We start from the raw sequence: 21,484 nt of genomic DNA, 5'->3' as shown, positions 1-21,484 counted from the left end.
TTGCTCTTTGTGGCTCTGTAAACATGCGGGGTTAGCCTAATTAGCCATACCAATACCTAGTCTTTAATCAGCCTGCTTATGCAGCACTGCCACATAACTAGTTAGCCAACTTCTATGTAGCGCTAATAATACCGCTTCCTTGTTGTTCTATCGTCGTTTCTTTAGCGCTGCATTAGCGCTATATTAGCGTTTCTATCGTGCTTTGGTATTAATAATGATTAGCCCCTATTCTATTACAATTTCGTCTGCACTTCGTCTGCACTTCGTTTGCGCTTCGTTTGCACTTCGTTTGCACTTCGTCTGCACTTCGTTTGCGCTTCGTTTGCACTTCGTTTGCACTTCGTCTGCACTTCGTCTGCACTTCGTCTGCACTTCGTCTGCACTTCGTCTGCACTTCGTCTGCACTTCGTCTGCACTTCGTCTACGCTTTATCTACATTTCGTCTACGCTTTATCTACATTTCGTCTACGCTTTATCTACGCTTCGTCTACGCTTTATCTACGCTTCGTCTGCACTTCGTCATATCAGTATGATGGAATACTCTGAAGTTATTGAACAACTTGAGAAGAAAAGGGTTACCTTTGAGAATGATACGTACGACAATCCTACACCCCGAGATGTTAAGCGTTGGAAGACTACAATGCATGATGACGCTTCCCAATTGTCCAGTGGTCGCAAGAGCATCCAATCTCGAGCGCATAAGCTGTCAAAACGCATTCAACAAGAGCTTGACGAAGGGGTTTTATTACTCGTACTTTCCCTGAAACCTCGCGCCGAGTTAGCTAAGATACAACAACGACCTTTTCTTGATGCACTTAAGAAATGGTGGGAACAAGTTAGCCATCCTCATGCACTCAAAATGGTTGCTTCAGATTGTTTTCAACTACCATATACTGAAAGAGCGGTTGATTTGGGAGTCACTCCATCAACATCCATCGTTCAAAGTGCGGCCGCTGCATTTGGTGCGTTAATCTGCTTTGAAAAAGTCTAGAGCTAACACATGGCAGAGGTCGCAATATGGGATGCCGCACGAAGCATACCTAGCTCGGAAGCCCGAAAGGCGTGGGTCAACAGCGCCTACTCTCATTTGACTTTGTTAAAGCAACTCAACTACGACACTACGAACAATGGAGAAAATGCCAAAGTAGCTATCATGGCAGACCTGGATGTAATGGAACGATACGTGGGGAATCGCCTTTTCAATGCTGCCCAAGCTAGCCGGATGAGGATTGGGGAACAAACCAAGCTCACTAAAGCATTTTCTCTATACCTTGCGCGCGACTCTGGTGAGGACTTTGTTTTAGAGATTTGGATGTGCTCTATACATGGCCTTTCGATTTTGGAAGAAGAGAGACGTATGACATCAGTCGAAGATTGGAAGACGGTACTGGGAGAGTGCCTCTATTTAGCAATGGCGACCAGCAAGTCTAGAAAGATAGAGGAAGATATTGGAAATCCAACAACTGAGGCTGTAAAGCTGTGTTTTCCAAATGGGGATAATTACGATAGTAAGTTGGAAGTGAAGATAAATTTTGACACAGGTCTTACGATCTGGAATGAAGGATTTCCCTAGTTCCCCCGAACTAATTTGAAATTCATTTTGTTGACAATCACGCTTCGACCTCTAGGTAAAAGAGCGTCAATTGTATCTATGCGTGCGTTTTGTTGTGTCATTTCCCTAACACCAACACTTATTCTACCGTCACCAGCCTTCCAAGACATAAGTCTGTCGTAATCGACTGCTTCGAATATACGATAATCGATTTCTTCGTAATCTCCATTGGAGGTTCTTTCAGCCTAGCGTGCTGTCAGTCAGGGTTTGGATCGGGCGCTTAGCTTGGTATTTACCTCAGGCATGAGAACAGAAAAGCAAGTCAAGACAAAATTCTCACCCTTTGGGTCTATGGCGTGTTTCCTGCGTGGTTCGTTCTATGTTGTGCGTCGATAGAGGTAGGCGTTGAGGTGACACTGTAGTTTGTGTCTTGCTGTAGTCCACGCGCACGCGCACGCCCGGCTTCTGGGTTCGGCGAAGGGCAGGTTTGCTGCAGAGATTGGGTGGTATCTACGTCCGAAGTTGACGATCGGTGTTGAAGATAGCTATGTAAGCTTAGGGGTCAGCGTTATCTGCTAAACATATAAGCCCATGAAGATGTCTTACAGAAAGTTCACTTGTAAAAACGACAACAGACAACAAACTAAGTGGTTTGGAGAGTACAAATATGATTGGAATTCGAGTGCCTCATGTAAAGCCTTTTCATAAGATGTATACGCATGGCGTTGATGCCCGACAAAAGAGCAATGCGAACAAAATTCAGGTGGCGATGCACTGGGCTTTGACTACCCCACCTTCCGCTTGCGACATGACACGTGATTATCTCTAATTACGGCACGAGACTAACTACTTTTAGTCATCTTTGCCTTAGCTCCACTTAGTTATGATACGCTCCCTTCGCTTTAGCCCTCTTTCTTTTGGTATTCGTTTGGTATTCGTTTGGTATTCGTTTGGTATTCGTTTGGTATTCGTTTGGTATTCGTTTGGTATTCGTTTGGTATTCGTTTGGTATACGTCTGTTGTTCGCTTGGTATTCGTCTATTGTTCGCTTGGTGTTCGTCTGTTGTTCGCTTGGTCTTCATTCATTTGAGACAATACCCTATCCCCTAATTACTAATAACAAGTAAAAACACAGAAGCGGCTTGTAGTATGTGTATATCTTTGTTGTTTTCATTTGCATCAGCTCGCGGCTCAATAAAATTGCTGGTACGACTAGATGCTTTAGTTGATTTCCCGTTTTCTCACTGTCGAGCTATGGCCAAAGCTAATGTATAGGATAGTGCTCTCTAATAGTTAGAGTAAAGAGCGATCATCCTAGTACGCCTTCCCGCTATTGCAGGTATGCCAACAGCGAGCCGCATGATTCGGTAAAATGTCTAGGAGGTTATTGGAAGAGATCAGGATGGCGGTGTTGCATAGTTTCCAGCATGGATCCAAGTGTGATCTTAGGATATGCCACCTCTGTACATATGCGGATCTGCTGTAGCTTAAGCAGGAGCGCGGTTGTGACTGATCGACATCAAGCGCAGGCAGGGTTGTAGATGTTGATATAAAGCACGGTTACTAACTCGCAGTCCATGAGTACTTAAAATTGGCCATACTTATCTCGTTGCATTCTCTCATCTGCCTATCCTATCTTTAACACCTGCAGTGGCTAGCTCTTTGAGCCACGAAATAGTGCTCTTCGTACTTTTTGCCCCTTGTTTTCAGTGGCATTCATTGCACGTCTGTACAGACGCGTGTTAGCAACTCCAATCATAGCAGTGGTTGTGCCTGATAGGCTCTTCCGTTTGAGCTGATAGTCTACGAATAGCTCGTTTACTGTGAAGCGTACTGAAGGTAGGTCGCCCAATTAAAGGTACCCTGCCACTGACGGAACTAGCAATAACAATATCCATGCCTTCCTCTGAAAGTAACACAGAGTCCTCCGATTCTAACGCTCCTGATCGAAACGAAGAACGAACCGCGAATGGTATGGCTGGTAATAGGCCTAATTGTGGCTACGATGCCTGTACCGAGAACGATGGCGCTGAAAACCGTTCGATTTATTTGAGCGACCATATGTCACCCAACACCAATGTTGAACAGCAGAGGAGCACAAACGGTATCAACATGGAATCAGCTGGAAGTGGCAGACAGTCTAGCTGAGGTGTTAGTCTCTCAGAGTTTTTGGCATAAGTCTTGGCATTCTGTGGCATTGGCACGTGCTATGGAGCACGGGGCATGACGCTAGTTGGTCAAGTCAGGTTCGCCAGCGTGTTCGGCATAATGCCAACAAGGCTTCAATGTATTACCAAGTACATTAACCCTGTATCGATAATTCTAAGACCAAATATTTTTCCTCATGTCATTACACATGTATCTGCCCTCGCACTCAAAACTCGACGAGCGGGTTGCTGAGCTGAAACTTGGCGACCACGCGACGCTGAGTACTGCGTATTTCACCGTCCTTCGATACAAAGAAAATGAAACCCACAGAGCTGTAATTGACGAAATTCTTCAGTCTAGGGTATGCAATCGAGGGCGCCTCTGATAACAACGCTAATGATACGTAGTTGAGCGATATCAGCAATGCAGTAGGAAAGGGCTTGAGTCGTCCGTCTATGCAACCAGAGATCATGCGCAATATAGCTGGTTCCATCACCACCAAGCCAGGGGAAATTTTCGCTATTGTACCCGTTGTTCCAACGCCTGAGGGGTCTCAGGCGGCCACCATCTGTCTTTGGAAGAATAAGGCGGAGAAGGTAGCAAAACCGCTAGAGAGAGGAATACACCTTGTGCTTGAGGAGGTTTCCTTCTCGGTGTCAGATTCCGTTGATTTTTATGTCTTGCCATTTCAGTACAATCACTAGAATGAGAAGTAATGATGAAGATGACTCATAAGTTTGATAACCGTGTATGACTTTACATGATTTCCTGGTATTCCTGCATGAAGTCGCTCAAAAATAACCCATCTGCTACTGTTGGTTGCAGAGACTCGAGCTCTTCATCGCCTAGGCCTTGGCTCGGCAGATCTACATTATTTGAAGTCAAGTTGTCCGTTAGTCCGTCTGATAGCACACCAAGTTGAATAGATGAATGCTGTTGGCCAAACTTTGAGCGATGGAGATCAGTCACTAATGAAAGAGTTGATTGTGCGACAGATTCACCGCTGCCGTCATTCGATGCCTGATGTTCCTCCGTTGACACATTGCTCACTTCTTTAAAGGCAACACTAGGCACTGCCATGCTGCATTCTTCCGAAGCACCTGAGGCGACCGATGAGGATTGAAACTGCACTAGAGGCGAGAACCCGGTTGCATCAAAGCTCGCATGGTTGTGGCTACCATGTTGGAGCGAGTGAAGGATATCCGCTGCAAGGGTAATATCAGGGACTTCGTGCGCTCCATGAATATCAGGAAGAGTAGCTTGAAAACTAGGCGTGTGACCGCCCTGGTCATCTTTGAAATTGCTGTGCCGTTGCGCCTGAGTAGTGGACATGCCATGTCTTGAAGTTTTCCGTCGTTTAGTAGCATTTGTACTTGTTTCGATAGAATCTTCAAGTGATGTAACACCATTACCACATTCGTATAGTATTGACGGTTGCGGAGTATAGAAAACTGCAGGACTCCGGTCTTGATCTTGAACAGATTCTACACAGTTAGATAATGGCCTAAGGATTATTCATGTGAAACACGGCTTACTATATTTTGCATGCAGGTCTTGGAATATCCTTCGAACTGGCTCCGAGTATGTCTCTGATTCTTCAATCAGCTCCTTACTTAGCCAGCTAAACTCATTTACAGATGGATATCTTTGGTTCTTCCATAGAGTATCGTACCTAATGACGTCAGACGAGAAATTCAAACGAAAACTAGAACACATACTCAGTCGTTGATATGAACTCAGAGGCTGTGATAACCAAACCAGGGGACAGACGGAATAACAGGCAGATGATGTTACCCTGGATTATGTATCTTTGGATCTGCCTTCGCGTCGTATTCTTCAACTTTGATGTGAACTCTCCATATCCCGGCTCCAACGCCAAAACCATTTGTTTCTGGCGACGCGCAATGACCGTCGAATCCCCCCGTCCTGAGCCATTGTTCCACCAGGTAGCAAGACTCGCCTTGTGGAAAGGAAGCTGGAGGTTGCCATATTTTTCAGAAGCGACTACAGTTTTATACGACCATTGTTCGGGAGATGAAAAGTTCATGTGATCGAATAGATGGTGCCAATCTGAAAGGAACGCTTCCAAGCTCTTCTTGTCTTTCTGTTTCTTTGACTTCCATCCTGTCCAAATCTTGACCGAGAGGTTTTGACAAAAGTCTGTCAAGTATACGTCCAAATTTGGGGTTTCCAAGCTCTTCCTAGGTTCTTTGATACTCTGAATGTCTTTTCCGAAAAGAATTTCTGGCGTGTTGTTGTCCTCATCATGTTCTATATCATTTGCACTGCTATTTCCTGCAAACCGGAATATCGTTTCGCTCATACTGCTCTCAGACGGGGACGGCGCTGTTCGAATAGGCTTTTCTCCAATGGATTCGATCAAAATCCGCTTTTCTTTGATTATTCGATGCAACCAGATGATAATTGGCCCGTTTTCTGTCTGTATTGTGATCGAACCGTTGGAAGATACGCTGCAGTTGATTCCAGGGTTACTGGTGATGGTACACTCAAACTCCAGCGCTTCTGGCATCATAGGGACTCTCATGATCAAATGGAATGTAGTGAAGACAGTTCGGTTCGTTGTGTTCTGGTTGCTGTACGCTGCCGGCGCCAAGCAAAACCCGGACATGATGTCCGGTTTTTGCTTGGCAGCCAATCCTCGGCTACAGGACTTCTGTTTGCTCTTGCACGATCGTCTCTCCTAGCGCGTGATATGGCCCTGCTCGTGGCTTGTGCACTCTGTCGGTAGCGTGATACAGGGATGGCTCTCAATGGTTTCCCCACTTATCCTTTTGGGAAAACCTCACATGCGGTTTGAACGCCACAATAATTACTTTTCTGCAGCAGCCGCACAACTCACCGTGATGAACACTATTCCACCAAGTAAATAGCGTTAATCTCGGGGAAGTGGTCAAGCCTCAGGCGGACTAGCAAAGTTCTGCCGCGAATGTTGCGTATTCGCACCCTTCGCTGTCAGTTGTGCCACGAACGGCCCGGATTGAAATCACTTGTCGGGAGTTAGGGGCTCTTCCGTGTCCAGCCATACAGTTACTGACATGCCTATATATCACGTACCCTTCCTGCGAGGCTGAGAAGTCCTCATCCGGTACTTTACAGCGCTTGCAATCTGACCGGTTGCCTTCCCGCAGCGAGAGAAAATTCAACGCGTTATTGTACCCTGATTTGTTACTAGGATGGCTCGAGCTTCTACACCGGCGTGCCAGGTAAGTATTCCATTACTGTTTTCAAGCTTAAACGTCATAATAAGAATGGAACTAACCTCTTAGACTGATACCTCGTTCCAGCAACCACGTCAAGATGGCCATGTCATTCAGCCCACTTGTAAGACACTTCGTTCTCGAACTCTACTCGAAATATGATTAGAGATGAATGCTAATATATCAAAGCGAGAAAGAGCTACCAATGCGAGCTTTGTCCAAGATCCTTTCTCTGCCACGAACCATTGCAACACCATGCAAGCACGCATGACCACACTGTCCGATATGTTTATATGGAATGCAAGCAGCCGAAGCCAGACATCATTGCTTTACATGATGTTTATTGTCGTCGCAGAACCCACTATGTTCGAGTAACTACCTCGACACCCTTGGGACCCTTCTCTGCCATACAGCAGATAGACGAGATAGAGGAGTTGTCTTTTGAAGAATTCCTCAAAAGAGGTTTCAGTTCTACGGAAACACACAAAGAAACAGTGAGAAGGATGAAAGAGTTTGATAAGAGATGTTGCAGGCCGGTTCACGAAACAATCACAGTAAGGACCCCGGGACATTCATCCTTGAATGCAGAATCTGATTTTATACAGTTTATTACCAAGAAACTGGTAAGCAGGCTGTTATCATGCTTGCTATGGACTCCGGTCCCGGAACAGTCAAGGTCTAGTCGTTGGCCGAGCAGACCAGACACGATATCGAAGTCGCATTCTCAGTCAATCGAGACCCTGACGGCCAATGACAGACGTAGCCAGCATGCTGACGATCTAACCTTGACTGCAAGCTTGTCTAGCAGACTGGATACGAGATTGGAGTCGCCTTCTCAGTCAATTGGGGCCATCGCTGCCAACGACAAACGTAGCCAAGATGTTGACGATCCAGCCTCAACTGTAAGCTGGTCCACTCTCAAGTATACTGCTTCCGGCGAAATACTTATATGATCGCTTTTCCAGGCAAGGAATAGTCTTCCCAAGAATCTCACTGCAATCGTAGCTGTAGCTTCTTTCTACTCGACTGCTGATGGTGTTCACTGCCACAAAGTACTTGTCGCAACCCACTCAAACACTATAATCCTGTTAGGACTAGTGGATCTTGACGCGCTTCTTCGACACGCGGGCATCAAGAACCAACTACCACAGATTATTGGTGACTATGCCTACACAGAATTGCTGGAGTATAGAAAGAAGCGCATGAATATCGAGAATCCTGTTTATCAGGGCATTCTACCAGATGACTTGCCTATTGGAGTCGGCGAAGAAGTTCGATTGGAAGATTGCTCTCCAGTGCTTGAAGCGGAAGTTCGCTCTATTCTTGACTCATAAGTCACCTTGTAATATAGTTTTGTATTCCTCAGTATCACAGCGTGATATTTTATCCGCATCTTCTCTATGGTATCATATGCGGGTGTCCTCTAAGTACATTAGAAAGGTGATGTTCTAGATCGCTGCAAATCGATCATGCTTGTCAATCAATTGGACTATGTCATGATTGCAATTTTTGAGGTGACATACCGGCAATTTTGGTCCCGAGTATCTATTGAGAGGTATCAACGTGATAGATGATTGAGCCGGGCGGATATGAGGTCAATGTGGGAAAGGTGGCGTATCCGTGCCGATGTGGGCAATGAGTTGCTTTTCTACTCAACAAATTGGCAATAGACTTTGTTTGATAGCTCTAGACGACTGATCTTGCATACGTGCCGGCATTAGCTTCCACTTTCATAAATCGCACTTGCTCCGGATTTCTGACAATGTTGGCTATCGTCAGTTGCTACTACTTAACCACTCTTGGTCTTCTGAGTTCATCCAAACGCTTCTCGACGTTCTCACAGAGTATTGCCCTTCGAAGGCTCCACAGTTTAGCTCTATCATAGCCTCAGTCTTTCAGCGAGATGTCCCTTCTACCCGCTCCAGATGCACGAGATCAGAACTCGAGTTCCGCCAATGAGGAACCGTTCAGAACCTCCAAGGCTCGAGTTTCAGCAGCTTGTCAGGAATGTCGCAATCGCAAAGTTAGATGCGACGGTGCTCGTCCATGTATGGGATGTCAACATAACAGGATAGAGTGCGTGTATGGAGACACTAAACCATCCAAGTATGTTGCTATCAGTGGGCTTGTCGTTTTTTATTGACATTTTATAGACAGGAGAGAGCTTTAGTTCGCATACATGATACTCTGGCTATTATGTCCAAAGATCTTCGAGACGCACGCGGCGAAATAGAAAGGCTCAGCAGAGGCGATCCTCTCTCACATTTCGTACCACTTGATCTTGGACAAGAAAGTGGAGCAAAAGCGTTCTCGCGTGAAGAGCTACACCAGCTTTCTAAGTCTTACATCGAGCATGCGCATCCACTACATCCATTTTTCGACAAACCTCAGCATATGTGCAACGAATTCATCAATAACCCATTCTTGCAGAAAGGTATTATCAACCCGTGCCTAAGGAATGTCCATGTACTATTCTTTTTTGCATTGGGAAGCTGCCAATCAGTTGCCAAAAATACATGCCGCTCAAGTACCATGCCAGGCATAGCATATTACTCTTGCGCGAAAGCCATCCTCAAGTATAAACTTGGAGAGCGTAATATCCCCGTTGCGCAGGCCTTGACTCTGGCCGCACTCTACATGAACCAAAATGGGATGCTTCACGATAGCTTGACGTATCTTTGCAACGCTCGAGACATATACATAGACGTTGTCAAGACGTAAGATCCGTTATCACCATTTACAAGTCTAGGCTAACAGAACATAGTAATACGTCTCTCTCTGACGAGGCAAAGAGGAGTTTTTGGATTTATTGGGAGCTGACATGGTACGTTGCTAATATAAGTCTGCGTACTCTTTTAACTGTCTTTCTAGTGGTATCGACAACTACTCCAATTGGGCATCTGATCCTTTGCGCAACCACTTGAACACATTAGTTCCAGAGAAAAATGTGGAACGGTCTCCTGAAAGAGTTTACTGGAACAAAATAGCTCTCCGAATCCTACTTGATGGTTTGCGCGATTCTGCGCGTTTACATCTCTCAACAAAGATAGAAATGGATGAGAAGGATCTATGTGATTCGGTGCGCCCGCATCTCCCGACGGCGCCCCGATATGTCCCGACAACAAGGGAGATGGATGAAAAGGACCTGTGTGGTTTTGTACATCTCGCAAACGAGCACATCGGCATGTTGGAAGTATGGAGATCGAATTTAGTCCCACAATTGACCTGGAAAGATACAGAACCTCCATCAACTGACCCTATCAAAGCCTCACTACAAGCAGAATACTACGAGGGTGCGGCTGCACTGTTGAGGCCATACCTGGACATTGCAGTACATGCAATGCGTTATAATGCTGACTCTGTATCGAAAGAGTTATCGGAAGGACAGCAAGGGATTCTCAAAGTCCTCTTCGACTGGGAGAAACACGCTCTCTCAAGTATGGTCTGCTTTGACCGTGTTGGGACAGCTTCCGACAGCAAATACGAGATGTATCAAAGCACAGGTGGCAGCTCAGTAATATTAAGCAACCCCGTCAACACACTTCATGCGCAAGTTGCTCAATCGGTAACAGCCCATCTCTGATACTAACACTTTCCAGGAAATTCAAAAATGTCTTCCTTTTGCGCGCTCTTCGTTTCTCTGCAATTCATCCATGGATCGCTGAGCAAACAAGACTCACAGATGAGAAAGTGGATAAACTCCATCGCTACACTATCAAAAGCTTGTCTAGTTTTCGTGCAGGTCATCGAACCTTGACTCGAGATCTTGAGGCTTTGAATCGGCTTCAGTCACTAGGAGACTCAGTGCCGTGGATGGACCTAGTTTCAGCGTATGAGTAGTCCTAGAACGGAAAATGCCAGGTATGCCTATATTCTCAGGTACTTCTTGCTTTGAAGCTAAGCTAAGTCTTACACAATCTCATTCTGTTACCTTATTTTGCCTCACGAAATACCAAGAGCCCGGCTATAGCAAACGCTATTGATGAACCTATACATACGAGTCCCATGGTCGAAAAACAAAAAGAGTTCACATCCCAGGTGTCGCTGATATAATACTGTCGTGGTCGGGGCGTGATTAGCAAGACTTTTACAAGATAGAACGTACCTAAAAGGTCTTCTATTTAGCAACAATCTCACTAGAGGAGAGGCCAAGGAAACCGTTACGAGACAGAAAGTAACCTTATGAATCTGCACGAGTATTTAATTAATCGAGCCAAGGGCCGTTTTTTTCTAGCCTTGCGGCAATTTAATTGGGCCTTGCAATAGCGCATCTAATTGCCATATCCGAGAGTATATATTCATCCCATATGGGAAACACGCAAACTCTACAGCTCCCGCATCCTAATCTATTGATATGGCGAACAACACCCCTAACATTAGAGCCGCGCTACAGACTATCAGTCAAGCGTCCATTGAGTCGCTCGTACCACACATCTTGGAGCTATGCGAAGCTAATGCTGCTATTGCAAAGGCTATCTCATCTCTTAGTCAAAATTTTTGCGGGCAACTCGAAACTCCAGCTAACGAGTTAGCAACGCCAGGAAACACTGACCTTACAAGTTCTCAGGCTCAGGCTCAGCCTCCAGCCATCTTGAGAGACAATACTTGGCAGGATAAGTCACAGGGAATGCTGCAGCAGTACAGGTCTCGCCGTGGCCGACCAGAAAATGCAATTGTGAGGCTTGCACAGTACTGGATTCAGAGAAGACTGGCAGGAACTTGTGTGTTGAATGTCGTAGATGAACAAGGGGTATTAGATGATTTACGCAAGGCTGTAATTTCAAGTACTCCTGCGTTTATAGCACTAGTAAGAAGTATCAAGAAAAGAAGGTCCGCTACCAACTCGCGACGCTAGAGAACGCGCGTACGGTAGCTACTTCAAGTCTTAAAATCGTTACTTTTGTTGTCTGTGCACATTATTAGCTTGGGAAATATGAACAAGCCAACGGATCTCCAAGGCTTTTCCCCCTCGGCGGCCACTGGAGCAGGCGCTGTGGCGTCGCATGGGCAAGGGTGCTGTGCAGGCCTTTCACCGCTGGCTCAACGCCTGAATTGGTTGCCTACTTCTGCCTGGCTTAGCTCTAAGCCCCTGATTATCGCGCCCCATGATAAAAAATATCTCGGATAAATTAACACATGTTGTAATGTCAATCCTCGCGTGCCGGGACGCCCGGTGTAACGGGACGCTTTTTCTTCCGGACGCCCGGCATGCTCACAAGATATATGTAAATTGGCCGGTTCAATGTGCATATATACTCTAGCACTAGTCCTTCTACTGCATCCCCATCCGACATCAGAGAGCGCGTTGCTAACTGTGCTGTCGCTTTTTTTGTTAGTGCTGTCGACTAACCCTCTCTAAGAACCCCCCTGCTTGTTTGCGGCTATGTAAATTCGCCAAGAGCTCGGCAGGTCAGAGAGCGAGCTAAGAAGGCGAAGATGAAGACTCTTGCCCTAGAAAGTCAATTTAAGGCATGGAGTGTGCAGTCCGGCAATTTCTCCGCGCGAACGGTAGAATCGTCACAACGCAGCTGCCTGGCCGTGCGTCTTAGGCGAGCTTTCAGCTACAGCAGCGTGCTGAGATGTCTGCATCTCTTACTGCGCACTGTGGCTGGGGGTTGTAGCGCTGGAAGTGATATTTCGGGCTGCTATTATTCCCGACGCTACAAGTAACTAATCATAGCATATTCTTGAGTTCCCAATCTCCAGTGCGCGCAACCCTTATTATGCGAAGCTACTAAGTACTTTGGTATAATAATAACTATAGTTACTTTAACCGAAACAAACTTGCTATGCTGCTAAATGCACTAATAAGGTAAAAGAGGAAGGCAGGTTTACTTGCTCTTGCACAAAGCCATGCATCGAGCTAAGTTAGATAGTTACTTAAATACTAGTCGCTTGGCTTCTCCTATGCTTCGACCTCTCTATCTGAAACTTGCTAGTCAAGACTGCTTACACGACAAAAGCACTTCGCTATGGTGTTGGCGACATGCTCGGGTAGTAGAGTGGTGCTCTCCAAGGACAACGCTGTACCCATCACACGCCCTGTTGTACAGATTAAGAGATTCCTTGTAGTCACAGAGCGTCGCAAGCATGTGAGCAAGGCAGTACACGCTAGAAAGCGTGTCGGGGTGCTCGCGCCCAAGCACCTCCTCTCTTACTTACAGCGCTCGTCGATGCATCGCTTCTGCCTCCTCGTACTTGCCCTGGCTCTCTAGCACTAACCCAAGGTTGCTGACGCTGGTGAGCGTGTGGGGGTGCTCGCGCCCAAGCACCTCCTCTCTTGCTTCCAGCGCTCGTCGATGCATCGCTTCTGCCTCCTCGTACTTGCCCTGCCTCGACAGCACCCACCCAAGGTTGCTGACGCTGGTGAGCGTGTCGGGGTGCTCGCGCCCAAGCACCTTCTCTCTTGCTTCTAGCGCTCGTCGATGCATCGCTTCTGCCTCCTCATACTTGCTCTGGCTCTCCAGCACTAACCCAAGGTTGGCGACGCTAGTGAACGTGTCGGGGTGCTCGCGCCCAAGCACCTTCTCGTACCCTTCTAGCGCTCGTCGATGCATCGCTTCTGCCTCCTCATACTTACCCTGCCTCTCTAGCACTAACCCAAGGTTATTGACGCTGGTGAGCGTGTCGGGGTGCTCGCGCCCAAGCACCTTCTCTCTTGCTTCTAGCGCTCGTCGATGCATCGCTTCTGCCTCCTCATACTTGCTCTGGCTCTCCAGCACTAACCCAAGGTTGGCGACGCTAGTGAACGTGTCGGGGTGCTCGCGCCCAAGCACCTTCTCGTACCCTTCTAGCGCTCGTCGATGCATCGCTTCTGCCTCCTCATACTTACCCTGCCTCTCTAGCACTAACCCAAGGTTATTGACGCTGGTGAGCGTGTCGGGGTGCTCGCGCCCAAGCACCTCCTCTCTTGCTTCCAGCGCTCGTCGATGCATCGCTTCTGCCTCTTCGTACTTGCCCTGCCTCTCTAGCACCAACCCAAGGTTGTTGACGCTGGTGAGCGTGTTGGGGTGCTCGCGCCTAAGCACCTTCTCTCTTGCTTCCAGCGCTCGTCGATGCATCGCTTCTGCCTCCTCGTACTTGCCCTGGCTCTCTAGCACCAACCCAAGGTTGCTGACGCTGATAAGCGTGTCGGGGTGCTCGCGCCCAAGCACCTTCTCGTATCTTTCCAGCGCTCGTCGATGCATCGCTTCTGCCTCTTCGTACTTGCCCTGCCTCTCTAGCACCAACCTAAGGTTGTTGGTGCTGGTGAGCGTGTTGGGGTGCTCGCGCCCAAGCACCTTCTCAGATCCTTCTAGATCTCGTCGATGCATCGCTTCTGCCTCTTCGTACTTGCCCTGCCTCGACAGCACTGACCTAAGGTTGGCGACGCTGGTGAGCGTGTCGGGGTGCTCGCGCCCAAGCACCTTCTCTCTTGCTTCTAGCGCTCGTCGATGCATCGCTTCTGCCTCCTCATACTTGCCCTAGCTCTCTAGCACTAACCCAAGGTTGTTGACGCTGGTGAGCGTGTCGGGGTGCTCGCGCCCAAGCACCTCCTCTCTTGCTTCCAGCGCTCGTCGATGCATCGCTTCTGCCTCTTCGTACTTGCCCTGCCTCTCTAGCACCGACCCAAGGTTGTTGACGCTGGTGAGCGTGTTGGGGTGCTTGCTACCTAGTACTCTTCTCCTCGACTCCATCACTTGCATATAAAGCTCTTCAGCTCTCTTGTATTGTCCATCACTCTGCAGAGCTCTAGCGCAATCTTCTGTAAGATTTGTTCTCTCCTCGTCATCGTTCTTCTCACTATGCGACAGTGCATATTGAGCGTGCGGTAGTAGTCGCCTCCATTTGCTTCTATTACTGTGGTCGCTGTTTGGAAACACCTGAAGTAGCTGCGTAACTGTGCGTTGAGTGCATTCGTGAAGCCGTCCCTGTATCTGCAGCTGCTCTCGTAAGGATTGGTGCACCAATCGATGCATGTCAAATGCTGACTCAGCAGGTCGTCTTGTAATAAGCGCATACCTGTCAAGTATCATAATTGCATCTACACGGGCCTGCGGCGAAGCTGCCTGGAGCATATCGAGCGGAATATCCTTTCGGTCTACGCACGCAGCAACGTAAAGCTGCTCTACAGCAATAGCGTTGCTCTGCCGGACTTGACCTATGGAAAGAGATAGTGTAGCAGCTACAGCCTTTCTTAGACCAGACTCTCCCTGCTCGCCTTCACGCAAGTCATTGCTGTACTTAAGAGCTGCTTGGTCGTGGTCGTATAGTCGTGCTTGATACTGCTGTATTGTTATGTTGCTTGCGTTTATGCACGCTGCCGCTTGCGACACTGCTAGAGGCAGGTACGATAGTTCTCTTAGCAAGTGTATGGCTCCCAGCTGCTCAGCATCGGAGAGCGGCGTCGTCAAACGGGATTGTAACATTCTCAGCGCCGTGTCTGACGCCAGCTCACCCAGCGCTACTATATTTTGTGGAGCAAGCGTCTTAGCCGTGTCGCTTTCTGTTGTTGTGAAGATAACAGAACACAGCTTAGAGTGCGGCAGAAAGTCGGCCAAGCCTGTAGCTTCTGCCGTTGGCGAGCCACCATGCTGGACAGTTGTGCTCTCGACGTTGTCGAAGATTAGCAAACACTGCTGCGTACTCAGCTTTGCTATGCAACGTCTCACAATCTGCTCTATGTCTGCCTGATCACCGTCATAACCAGGAACGCCGAGCTTCTGTGCAACACTAATATAGGACTGGTCGAGACTGTCTTTGCCGCTCGCATCGATCCAGAAGACCGAACAATGCTTGTATTTCTCTAGTGTTCTGTGTGCAACCTCGAGCGCGAGCTGCGATTTACCTGTTCCGCCAGGCCCGACTATTGCAAGCGTCGAGGTAGTCTGTGTGTTGCTGAAGAGCTTCGCTTCTAGTTTAGCGAGCTGTAGTTCGCGACCCACAAAAGACTTGTTGCGCGCGAACGGAATAATCGACGGTGCGCGGCCGGCTCTCTCCACTTCAGCCTGTAGTCTTTCCAACGCACTCTCCCTTCCTTCGCCATAGGTTGCAGGCATAGAGACGCCAAGAAGTCCAAGCAGGCAGTATACCATATCTTCTGTCTCGGTCGTTTCGCGACCGCTAACCCATCGCATGCGCTCAGATGTGCTGAACTGGTTGAGAGGATAGTTGCGCAGCGCTGCAAGCGGAATCCCGGTGATGCTGTGCAGTAGTTGGTCGAGAGAGGCTTTGTCGCCTATGCGTTGCCCTTCGCACGAAAAGAACTCCACAGATGCTGGCGCTATCAGCTCCTGCAGCGTCCATCCGCGAGTGAACCACTTGCTCCGCCGAAGCGATACGTTCCAGTCCCTGCATAAGATAGACCCTGTCGAGGTCGAGGTCGAGGTCGACGCCGACACATCTGACAAGAAAACGTAGCATCGTACCGCATTCTTGTACCACTGAAACATCGAGTTGATCGCCTTAGAGCGCTCACTGTTGTTCCATCTGTCGATGCAGCATGTGTCAATCCAGAAGTACTGCAGCCCGTCCTGAGCTGCTTGTTCAGCACAGAACCGTAGCTTCTGGTAGCCTTCCTCTTTCTTTTTGTAGTTTCCATTAAATATGTCTTCAATAAGAATCTCAGAGTCGCCCCATCGGTGCGATAGAATAGCGTAGGGCGGGATCGGCTTGCCGCGAAAGTCTGTCAGGATCAGTCTGCCCGGTGCGTCTAAATGGAGGAGCCGCATTGCGCTTGCAGCTCGGACTTTAGTCTAAAGAACTAGAGGCATGAACAACTTGTGGTAGATGAGTGAGAGCAGAATGTTAGCGGGAGTAGAATGGCATCTTTACGATGAAGCAGAGAAGGCAGCCTGGTGAGGCAGTGCACACAACCGGACTGAAGATGCTGCTGGCTGCATTAAGCGCCTAGCGTCCTGCACTGCCTCCCCTCACCATTTGCGCTGAGGCAGTGTTTGCCTTGCAAACTCATGGCAGAAGAGTGCATATGTAGGTAAGGTGCCAGCAAAATAGCTAACTAATCTATAAAGGTTATCGTTGTAGCGTCTCGCCTGGCTCTATGCGACGGGGGCGGCTGCCTATACGGCCGGGAATAAGAGCTGTCTAAGGTCAGGCGATGAGTGAGAGCCGCAGCTCTCAGCCACAGCGCGCAACCCCTCGCAGATATCTCAGCACGCTACCGCTGTCAAACGCCGCTAAAGTCGCACGGCCGGCTTGTCGCGTTTTGACGATGTTGTCGCTAGAGCGGAGAAACTGCCGGGACCCACACTCCTTACGTTAAGTCGACTCTTTAAGTGTGCAGTCTTGATCTTTGCCATCTTAGCTTTCTTCCTAGCATACCGAGCTATATAGAATTTTATACTATCGCGAATAAACAAGGGTGTATTAGAGGAGAGTCGATAAACGGCACTGACAGAATGAGCGACAGCATAGCCAACAACACGCTTTTTAGCGTCGGAGGGTGATGCACTGAGAGAGCAAGAGCTGTAAAATAGATACGCATTGTGTTTGTTTATTTTTGAGTACGTTACACGCAACCCGGGCATCCGGAAGAAAAGGTGTCCCGTCACACCGTGCGTCCCGGCACGGAGGGACGGACGTTATTTCATCTTTCGCGCAAATCTACCGATTCCGACTTCGACAAACGAGGACCACATTACCCAACCAGATCCAGTACAAGCAAAATCTTCAACATGGAGCCCGCACAAATTATAGAGTCTGTGAACCGGGAGAACGCAGAGTTGCAGAACCAAAAGCATCAACTTCTCGCCAATTTACAAGAGACTGAGGACCAACTTTCTAAAGCGCGTACTCTGAACGACACTTACCAATATGAAGTCCAAGCCCAGGCTTTTCAGATGTACGTTGCTAATGAGACAATCACCAATCTCAACCATCATATATACTTTTTACAAAGTTACATAGGTCGTGTTAAACAGCAATCAGATCAAGCAATGCGAGCATGTAGGGACGCGACCGAGTATTATGAACGGGAAATTGCCGCGGGAAGATGGTCGGGTTACTAATGGAGCCAGGAAGCGGCAAACCTTAGTTCCAGCGCAAGGAATCTTCATCATAATGCCTTCGCCAACTTCAAGGCCAGCAATACCAGTGACGAACAGAAAAAGGACCTTATACAGAAGATCATGGAAATCGAGTCTACCGTTTTGTTGAAAGAAATCGAGAAAAACCACCTCAAGCATACCCTTGAGGAAAACAGAACTCGTCTAAAGCAAGTTTGCAATACATCTTCTAAGATGATCGAGACTCGGAACGATCTGAATCGCAAACTTGCAGAGACAAACGTTGTGCTTCGATCGAAGGCAGGAAAGAATGCACGCGCTCTTCGCATGGCTAAGAAGGAAAAGGAAAGCTTGCAAAAGAAGATCGAGGATGCGGAAGAGGAATTACAAAAGTGCCGAGAAACAGAGGAGCAACTGAACGAGGCTATCGAGAAGGAGGTACAACTTCAGCGCGAATGCCAGCTTTCACTTGCGGAGGTGGAAAATCTCCGAATGTCAAATGACTTCTACAAGCATGAGGATGCAAATCAGACGCAAGCCATTACTAGTCTAAAGAGATTAGTAACAAATTTGCAGAAGACCGAGCGGAAGGAAGGATACACCAAAACCATAGCCAACTACAAGGCTGATATTGGGCGGCTTGTTGCGAAACAGGCCCAACTGGAAGACGAGATTCAAAAGCAAAAATGTATCGTCACCAAGTCTTTAGCCAAGATGATGGAACAAGTCGAGATTACGAAAGAGGCAAAGAAGGAGGCGGCTGCTTATAGAGGACATGCTCTTGCTACAACCCACTCACTGCTAGTCAGCCTATCGCACACGAAGTTCGAAGTCGCCATAAAAATTGTTGATAATGTTTTCGAAAGGTTAAAAGATATCGATTCTAAGGAAAAGGCAACACGAGCGATTCACACCATCAATGGCTATCTTGAACGACAATCCAAAACGGTCGAAGACTACACCGCGAATGTAATGTCAAACAGTACTAAGGTACAAGAACTGATACGAGATCTTCAAAGCTGTATTCCAAAGGAAGCAAGGCCAGGTGACTTGGTCAACTTCATTGAGTATGTACGAGGGTTGCAGCATAAGCTCGAGGCGGAGGCTAAGCAGAGGAAGAACAAGCTCAACGTCTAGCACAAACATTCAATAGTCAGTGCAAATGCGTATAACCGGAGGTGCAGATCTTGCGACTCACTCTAAGCTTGTGCAACAACACCGCTATTAAACGTCAGGATTTGGCTTTACCTAGCTCAGCTTGACTGCCTTGAGTCGCTTGCAACAGGCTGGGACTTGAGCGTCCTACCTCCACCATATTCCGGCCGCCAGTTTGTTCCTCTCTCATCTATACCTTTGGCTTCTGGTACCTTGTCATCCGGATATCCATATCCAGGCCTCTGAATACTCATCTGCAAAAAATCGCCGGATACCTTCTGGATCGACTGGTCGCTGAGGTGACCACCGAGTTGTTTGATGAAGTCCCCATATCCACGGTTCTTTCCATGTATTGTCTTTTGGCTATTTGATACCAGAAATTGCACGGCTTCGTCACCTGTAGCGTAGTTGTCGATGACACTTACGTTCTCTTTTAAGTGCTGTTCTGCTTGGGAACAAATATCTCTGCATTTACGAGTACTTGTCCATTCCTCGCGCAATCTTGCAAGGTGTCTTACATCTTCTTGTGTCATTGTTACGCTTGAACTGGCCATCATTCGATCCAAAATGTCCTGCATATGCATTTCTAACTTTGCAGTTGTTTGCTCCATACTGATTTTACATTCTCGTATACCATCGCTCGTGATCTTCTTAGGTATGCTGTCTAAGCCTTGGGGAAGATCCCTTGCTGATGATGATTGCAGCTGCTGGATAAGCTTGGAGAACTGGGCGCAAATCAGAAGACACTTTTGCGTGCTTGAGCGCTCGTCCTCCAAGCTTTGAAGTTCTGTTGTTGCTGAGCTTGACGTAGTGCGCTCTACCAAAGATTGGAGCCTTTCATCAATAGTTTCGAGTCGCGCCTCGAGATCGTTCGTTGCTGTTGTGATAAGGTCGTTGTAGTCTCCAAGCCGCTCTAGAGTAACAGAAGTCTTGCGACTAAAGGAGGTTAGTTAGCCCTAGCGTATGAGGTTAGGCGTAGAGCTATGGAACTTACAGCTGAATGTCTGTGAGCGCGATATTGATTGTTGACTTGTATGCTGCTAGCGAATCCACAAAATCATTGATGTCATCACCCATGTACCTCAGCTTGGCCCAGTCCCGAAAGCTTTGTCGATCGCCTCCAGATCGCGAGCAGCACTTTTGGAGCTCCTGTAAAAACTCGTCGCAAGCCCTGCCACATCGTCGCAAAGGTAGATCAAGTGCGGAAACATCCACATCTATATGCAGCTTCATCGTTTCGCTCAATGATTCCAAAACGCCAATGAGAGCCTCTAGCTCCTCGATGAGATTGCGCACTCGCTTGGGATGGTTTTTGAAACTCTGTATTGTTTTATAAAGCGTAACACATGATTTGTGAGTGAAAATGACTAATGTCAAGACGCCAGAAGCAAGGCCTATAGGCTCAGCCATCGCGGATAATGCGTGTCGCGGTAAATTGAATGTATTGGACGGAGGCTTATGGGACCGAAGTTAGGTTGAATAGGTTTTAGATCAAGTGCATCGCGTCACGAGGCGTACGAACTGCGTGACCAAATGGTCCGCGTTGCTGGTTGGATAAGCGCTGCTAGTCTCGTTCAGGAAGGCCGGCGGTTATTTTGACATGCCAAGGAAGCTATGTAACAAACTGCTCCTATTGATTCGTGTAAAGGCGGCATCCAACTGTGACTCCTCGCTCTTTTTATACATAGTTACTAGCGAAACTCTTTTACCATCGATGACTTCTCTGACCTTCATAGTAAGCTAGTCAGCTTGTCCTTTTTGTAAAATCATTCCATTCCACATCCCTATGCCCGCTCGTATTCTCTTTCCTAGGAATTGAATGATGCTAGTCACTAGAAGACAACGCATCGTCTTCCTGCTGCAAAGGTGCCTGTTTCGAAATGATATGACTCTGACGCTGCCGAATCGTCTGAAGCGTGGAATCGGACATTTGCCCTAGTAACTGTGTAGACCTTGCACCAGCCGAAACTCGCCGAGCGTTAATCAAATCCCCAACTGTTGACACGATAACTTGGTGACCATTTTCTCCAAGTGAGACTTCATCGAACATGTTGACTCGCTCTGCAGATTCGTCTTCAGAAGCTTGAGCGCAAACTGCTAAGCTCTGCTTGATGCTATTGATGTCTTGCATTTTGTCTTGTTCGTTGGAGTCTGGATGAACAAAGGTATGCCGTTGGAACGCGTCTAAACGGCGAAGAACGTCCGTAAGATGTATCCTAAGCTGGAACGATGTATAGGCAAGCCTCTCTTTGCAATCATCCAGGACGGTGATTGTAGCTCGTCGGGCTGAATCGGCAGAACTGCTTACGTTGACATGACTATCATACTCTTCTGGGAATGTGTGCATATTTTGAGACACAGTGGACTGCCCTTTCTCAATATGCGATGACATTTCGGTGCATATATCG

The 21,484-nt window shown here is 47.7% G+C and overlaps 9 protein-coding genes across 9 annotated transcripts; 5 read left to right on the top strand and 4 right to left on the bottom strand.

Annotated features, from left to right (window-relative positions):
• Positions 1-532: 532 nt before the first annotated feature.
• Positions 533-1,765, top strand: PSV08DRAFT_220054 (uncharacterized protein; the record flags this gene model as incomplete). The annotated part of the gene is made up of 2 exons (XM_014217496.1): positions 533-962; positions 1,008-1,765. 2 exons carry the CDS (start codon positions 533-535, stop codon positions 1,571-1,573), a joined length of 996 nt encoding a protein of 331 aa, XP_014072971.1. The 3' UTR covers positions 1,574-1,765.
• A 2,671-nt stretch (positions 1,766-4,436) lies between these two features.
• On the bottom strand, positions 4,437-6,263 carry PSV08DRAFT_199316 (uncharacterized protein). The gene is made up of 3 exons (XM_014217488.2): positions 5,419-6,263; positions 5,236-5,372; positions 4,437-5,184 (listed from the first exon to the last, which is right to left on the bottom strand). The coding sequence occupies exons 1-3, from the start codon at positions 6,243-6,245 to the stop codon at positions 4,457-4,459; spliced, it is 1,692 nt and encodes a 563-aa protein (XP_014072963.1). The 5' UTR covers positions 6,246-6,263; the 3' UTR covers positions 4,437-4,456.
• Positions 6,264-6,894: 631 nt separating this feature from the next.
• Positions 6,895-8,252, top strand: PSV08DRAFT_400663 (uncharacterized protein; the record flags this gene model as incomplete). The annotated part of the gene is made up of 5 exons (XM_014217482.2): positions 6,895-6,924; positions 6,988-7,042; positions 7,108-7,472; positions 7,524-7,820; positions 7,884-8,252. The coding sequence occupies 5 exons, from the start codon at positions 6,895-6,897 to the stop codon at positions 8,250-8,252; spliced, it is 1,116 nt and encodes a 371-aa protein (XP_014072957.2).
• Positions 8,253-8,821: 569 nt separating this feature from the next.
• Positions 8,822-10,758, top strand: PSV08DRAFT_369892 (uncharacterized protein; the record flags this gene model as incomplete). Its single annotated transcript, XM_066093178.1, has 5 exons — positions 8,822-9,024; positions 9,072-9,635; positions 9,683-9,742; positions 9,790-10,467; positions 10,518-10,758. The coding sequence occupies 5 exons, from the start codon at positions 8,822-8,824 to the stop codon at positions 10,756-10,758; spliced, it is 1,746 nt and encodes a 581-aa protein (XP_065949501.1).
• A 471-nt stretch (positions 10,759-11,229) lies between these two features.
• On the top strand, positions 11,230-11,652 carry PSV08DRAFT_284844 (uncharacterized protein; the record flags this gene model as incomplete). The annotated part of the gene is made up of 2 exons (XM_066092577.1): positions 11,230-11,390; positions 11,471-11,652. Coding segments are annotated over exons 1-2 (161 nt in total), but the record flags the coding sequence as incomplete, so codon positions are not given.
• Positions 11,653-12,820: 1,168 nt separating this feature from the next.
• On the bottom strand, positions 12,821-16,628 carry PSV08DRAFT_387797 (uncharacterized protein; the record flags this gene model as incomplete). The annotated part of the gene is made up of 2 exons (XM_066093478.1): positions 12,821-14,274; positions 14,401-16,628. The coding sequence occupies 2 exons, from the start codon at positions 16,626-16,628 to the stop codon at positions 13,077-13,079; spliced, it is 3,426 nt and encodes a 1,141-aa protein (XP_065949499.1). The 3' UTR covers positions 12,821-13,076.
• Positions 16,629-17,591: 963 nt separating this feature from the next.
• PSV08DRAFT_387786 (uncharacterized protein) lies at positions 17,592-19,058 on the top strand (the record flags this gene model as incomplete). The annotated part of the gene is made up of 2 exons (XM_014217480.1): positions 17,592-17,758; positions 17,951-19,058. The coding sequence occupies 2 exons, from the start codon at positions 17,592-17,594 to the stop codon at positions 19,056-19,058; spliced, it is 1,275 nt and encodes a 424-aa protein (XP_014072955.1).
• PSV08DRAFT_220042 (uncharacterized protein) lies at positions 18,755-20,486 on the bottom strand (the record flags this gene model as incomplete). Its single annotated transcript, XM_014217497.1, has 3 exons — positions 18,755-19,054; positions 19,120-20,012; positions 20,071-20,486. The coding sequence occupies 2 exons, from the start codon at positions 20,484-20,486 to the stop codon at positions 19,175-19,177; spliced, it is 1,254 nt and encodes a 417-aa protein (XP_014072972.1). The 3' UTR covers positions 18,755-19,054; positions 19,120-19,174.
• A 292-nt stretch (positions 20,487-20,778) lies between these two features.
• Positions 20,779-21,423, bottom strand: PSV08DRAFT_400660 (uncharacterized protein; the record flags this gene model as incomplete). Its single annotated transcript, XM_014217511.2, has 2 exons — positions 20,779-21,297; positions 21,385-21,423. 2 exons carry the CDS (start codon positions 21,421-21,423, stop codon positions 20,902-20,904), a joined length of 435 nt encoding a protein of 144 aa, XP_014072986.2. The 3' UTR covers positions 20,779-20,901.
• Between the last annotated feature and the right edge of the window lie 61 nt (positions 21,424-21,484).

The sequence above is a fragment of the Bipolaris maydis genome (assembly GCF_028858645.1).
Source record: "Bipolaris maydis strain C4 unplaced genomic scaffold PSV08scaffold_4, whole genome shotgun sequence".
Lineage (NCBI taxonomy): Eukaryota > Fungi > Ascomycota > Dothideomycetes > Pleosporales > Pleosporaceae > Bipolaris > Bipolaris maydis.
This window is presented reverse-complemented; position numbering and strand designations above follow the sequence as displayed.

Excerpts from the sequence above, each read along its gene's own strand:
- PSV08DRAFT_199316 (XM_014217488.2), bottom strand. The coding sequence starts at position 6,245 with ATGAGAGTCCCTATGATGCCAGAAGCGCTGGAGTTTGAGTGTACCATC. Across the intron at positions 5,373-5,418 it reads GAGTTCATATCAACGACTGA|GTACGATACTCTATGGAAGA; the intron begins GTATGTGTTCTA and ends TGACGTCATTAG. Across the intron at positions 5,185-5,235 it reads AGACCTGCATGCAAAATATA|AATCTGTTCAAGATCAAGAC; the intron begins GTAAGCCGTGTT and ends CTAACTGTGTAG.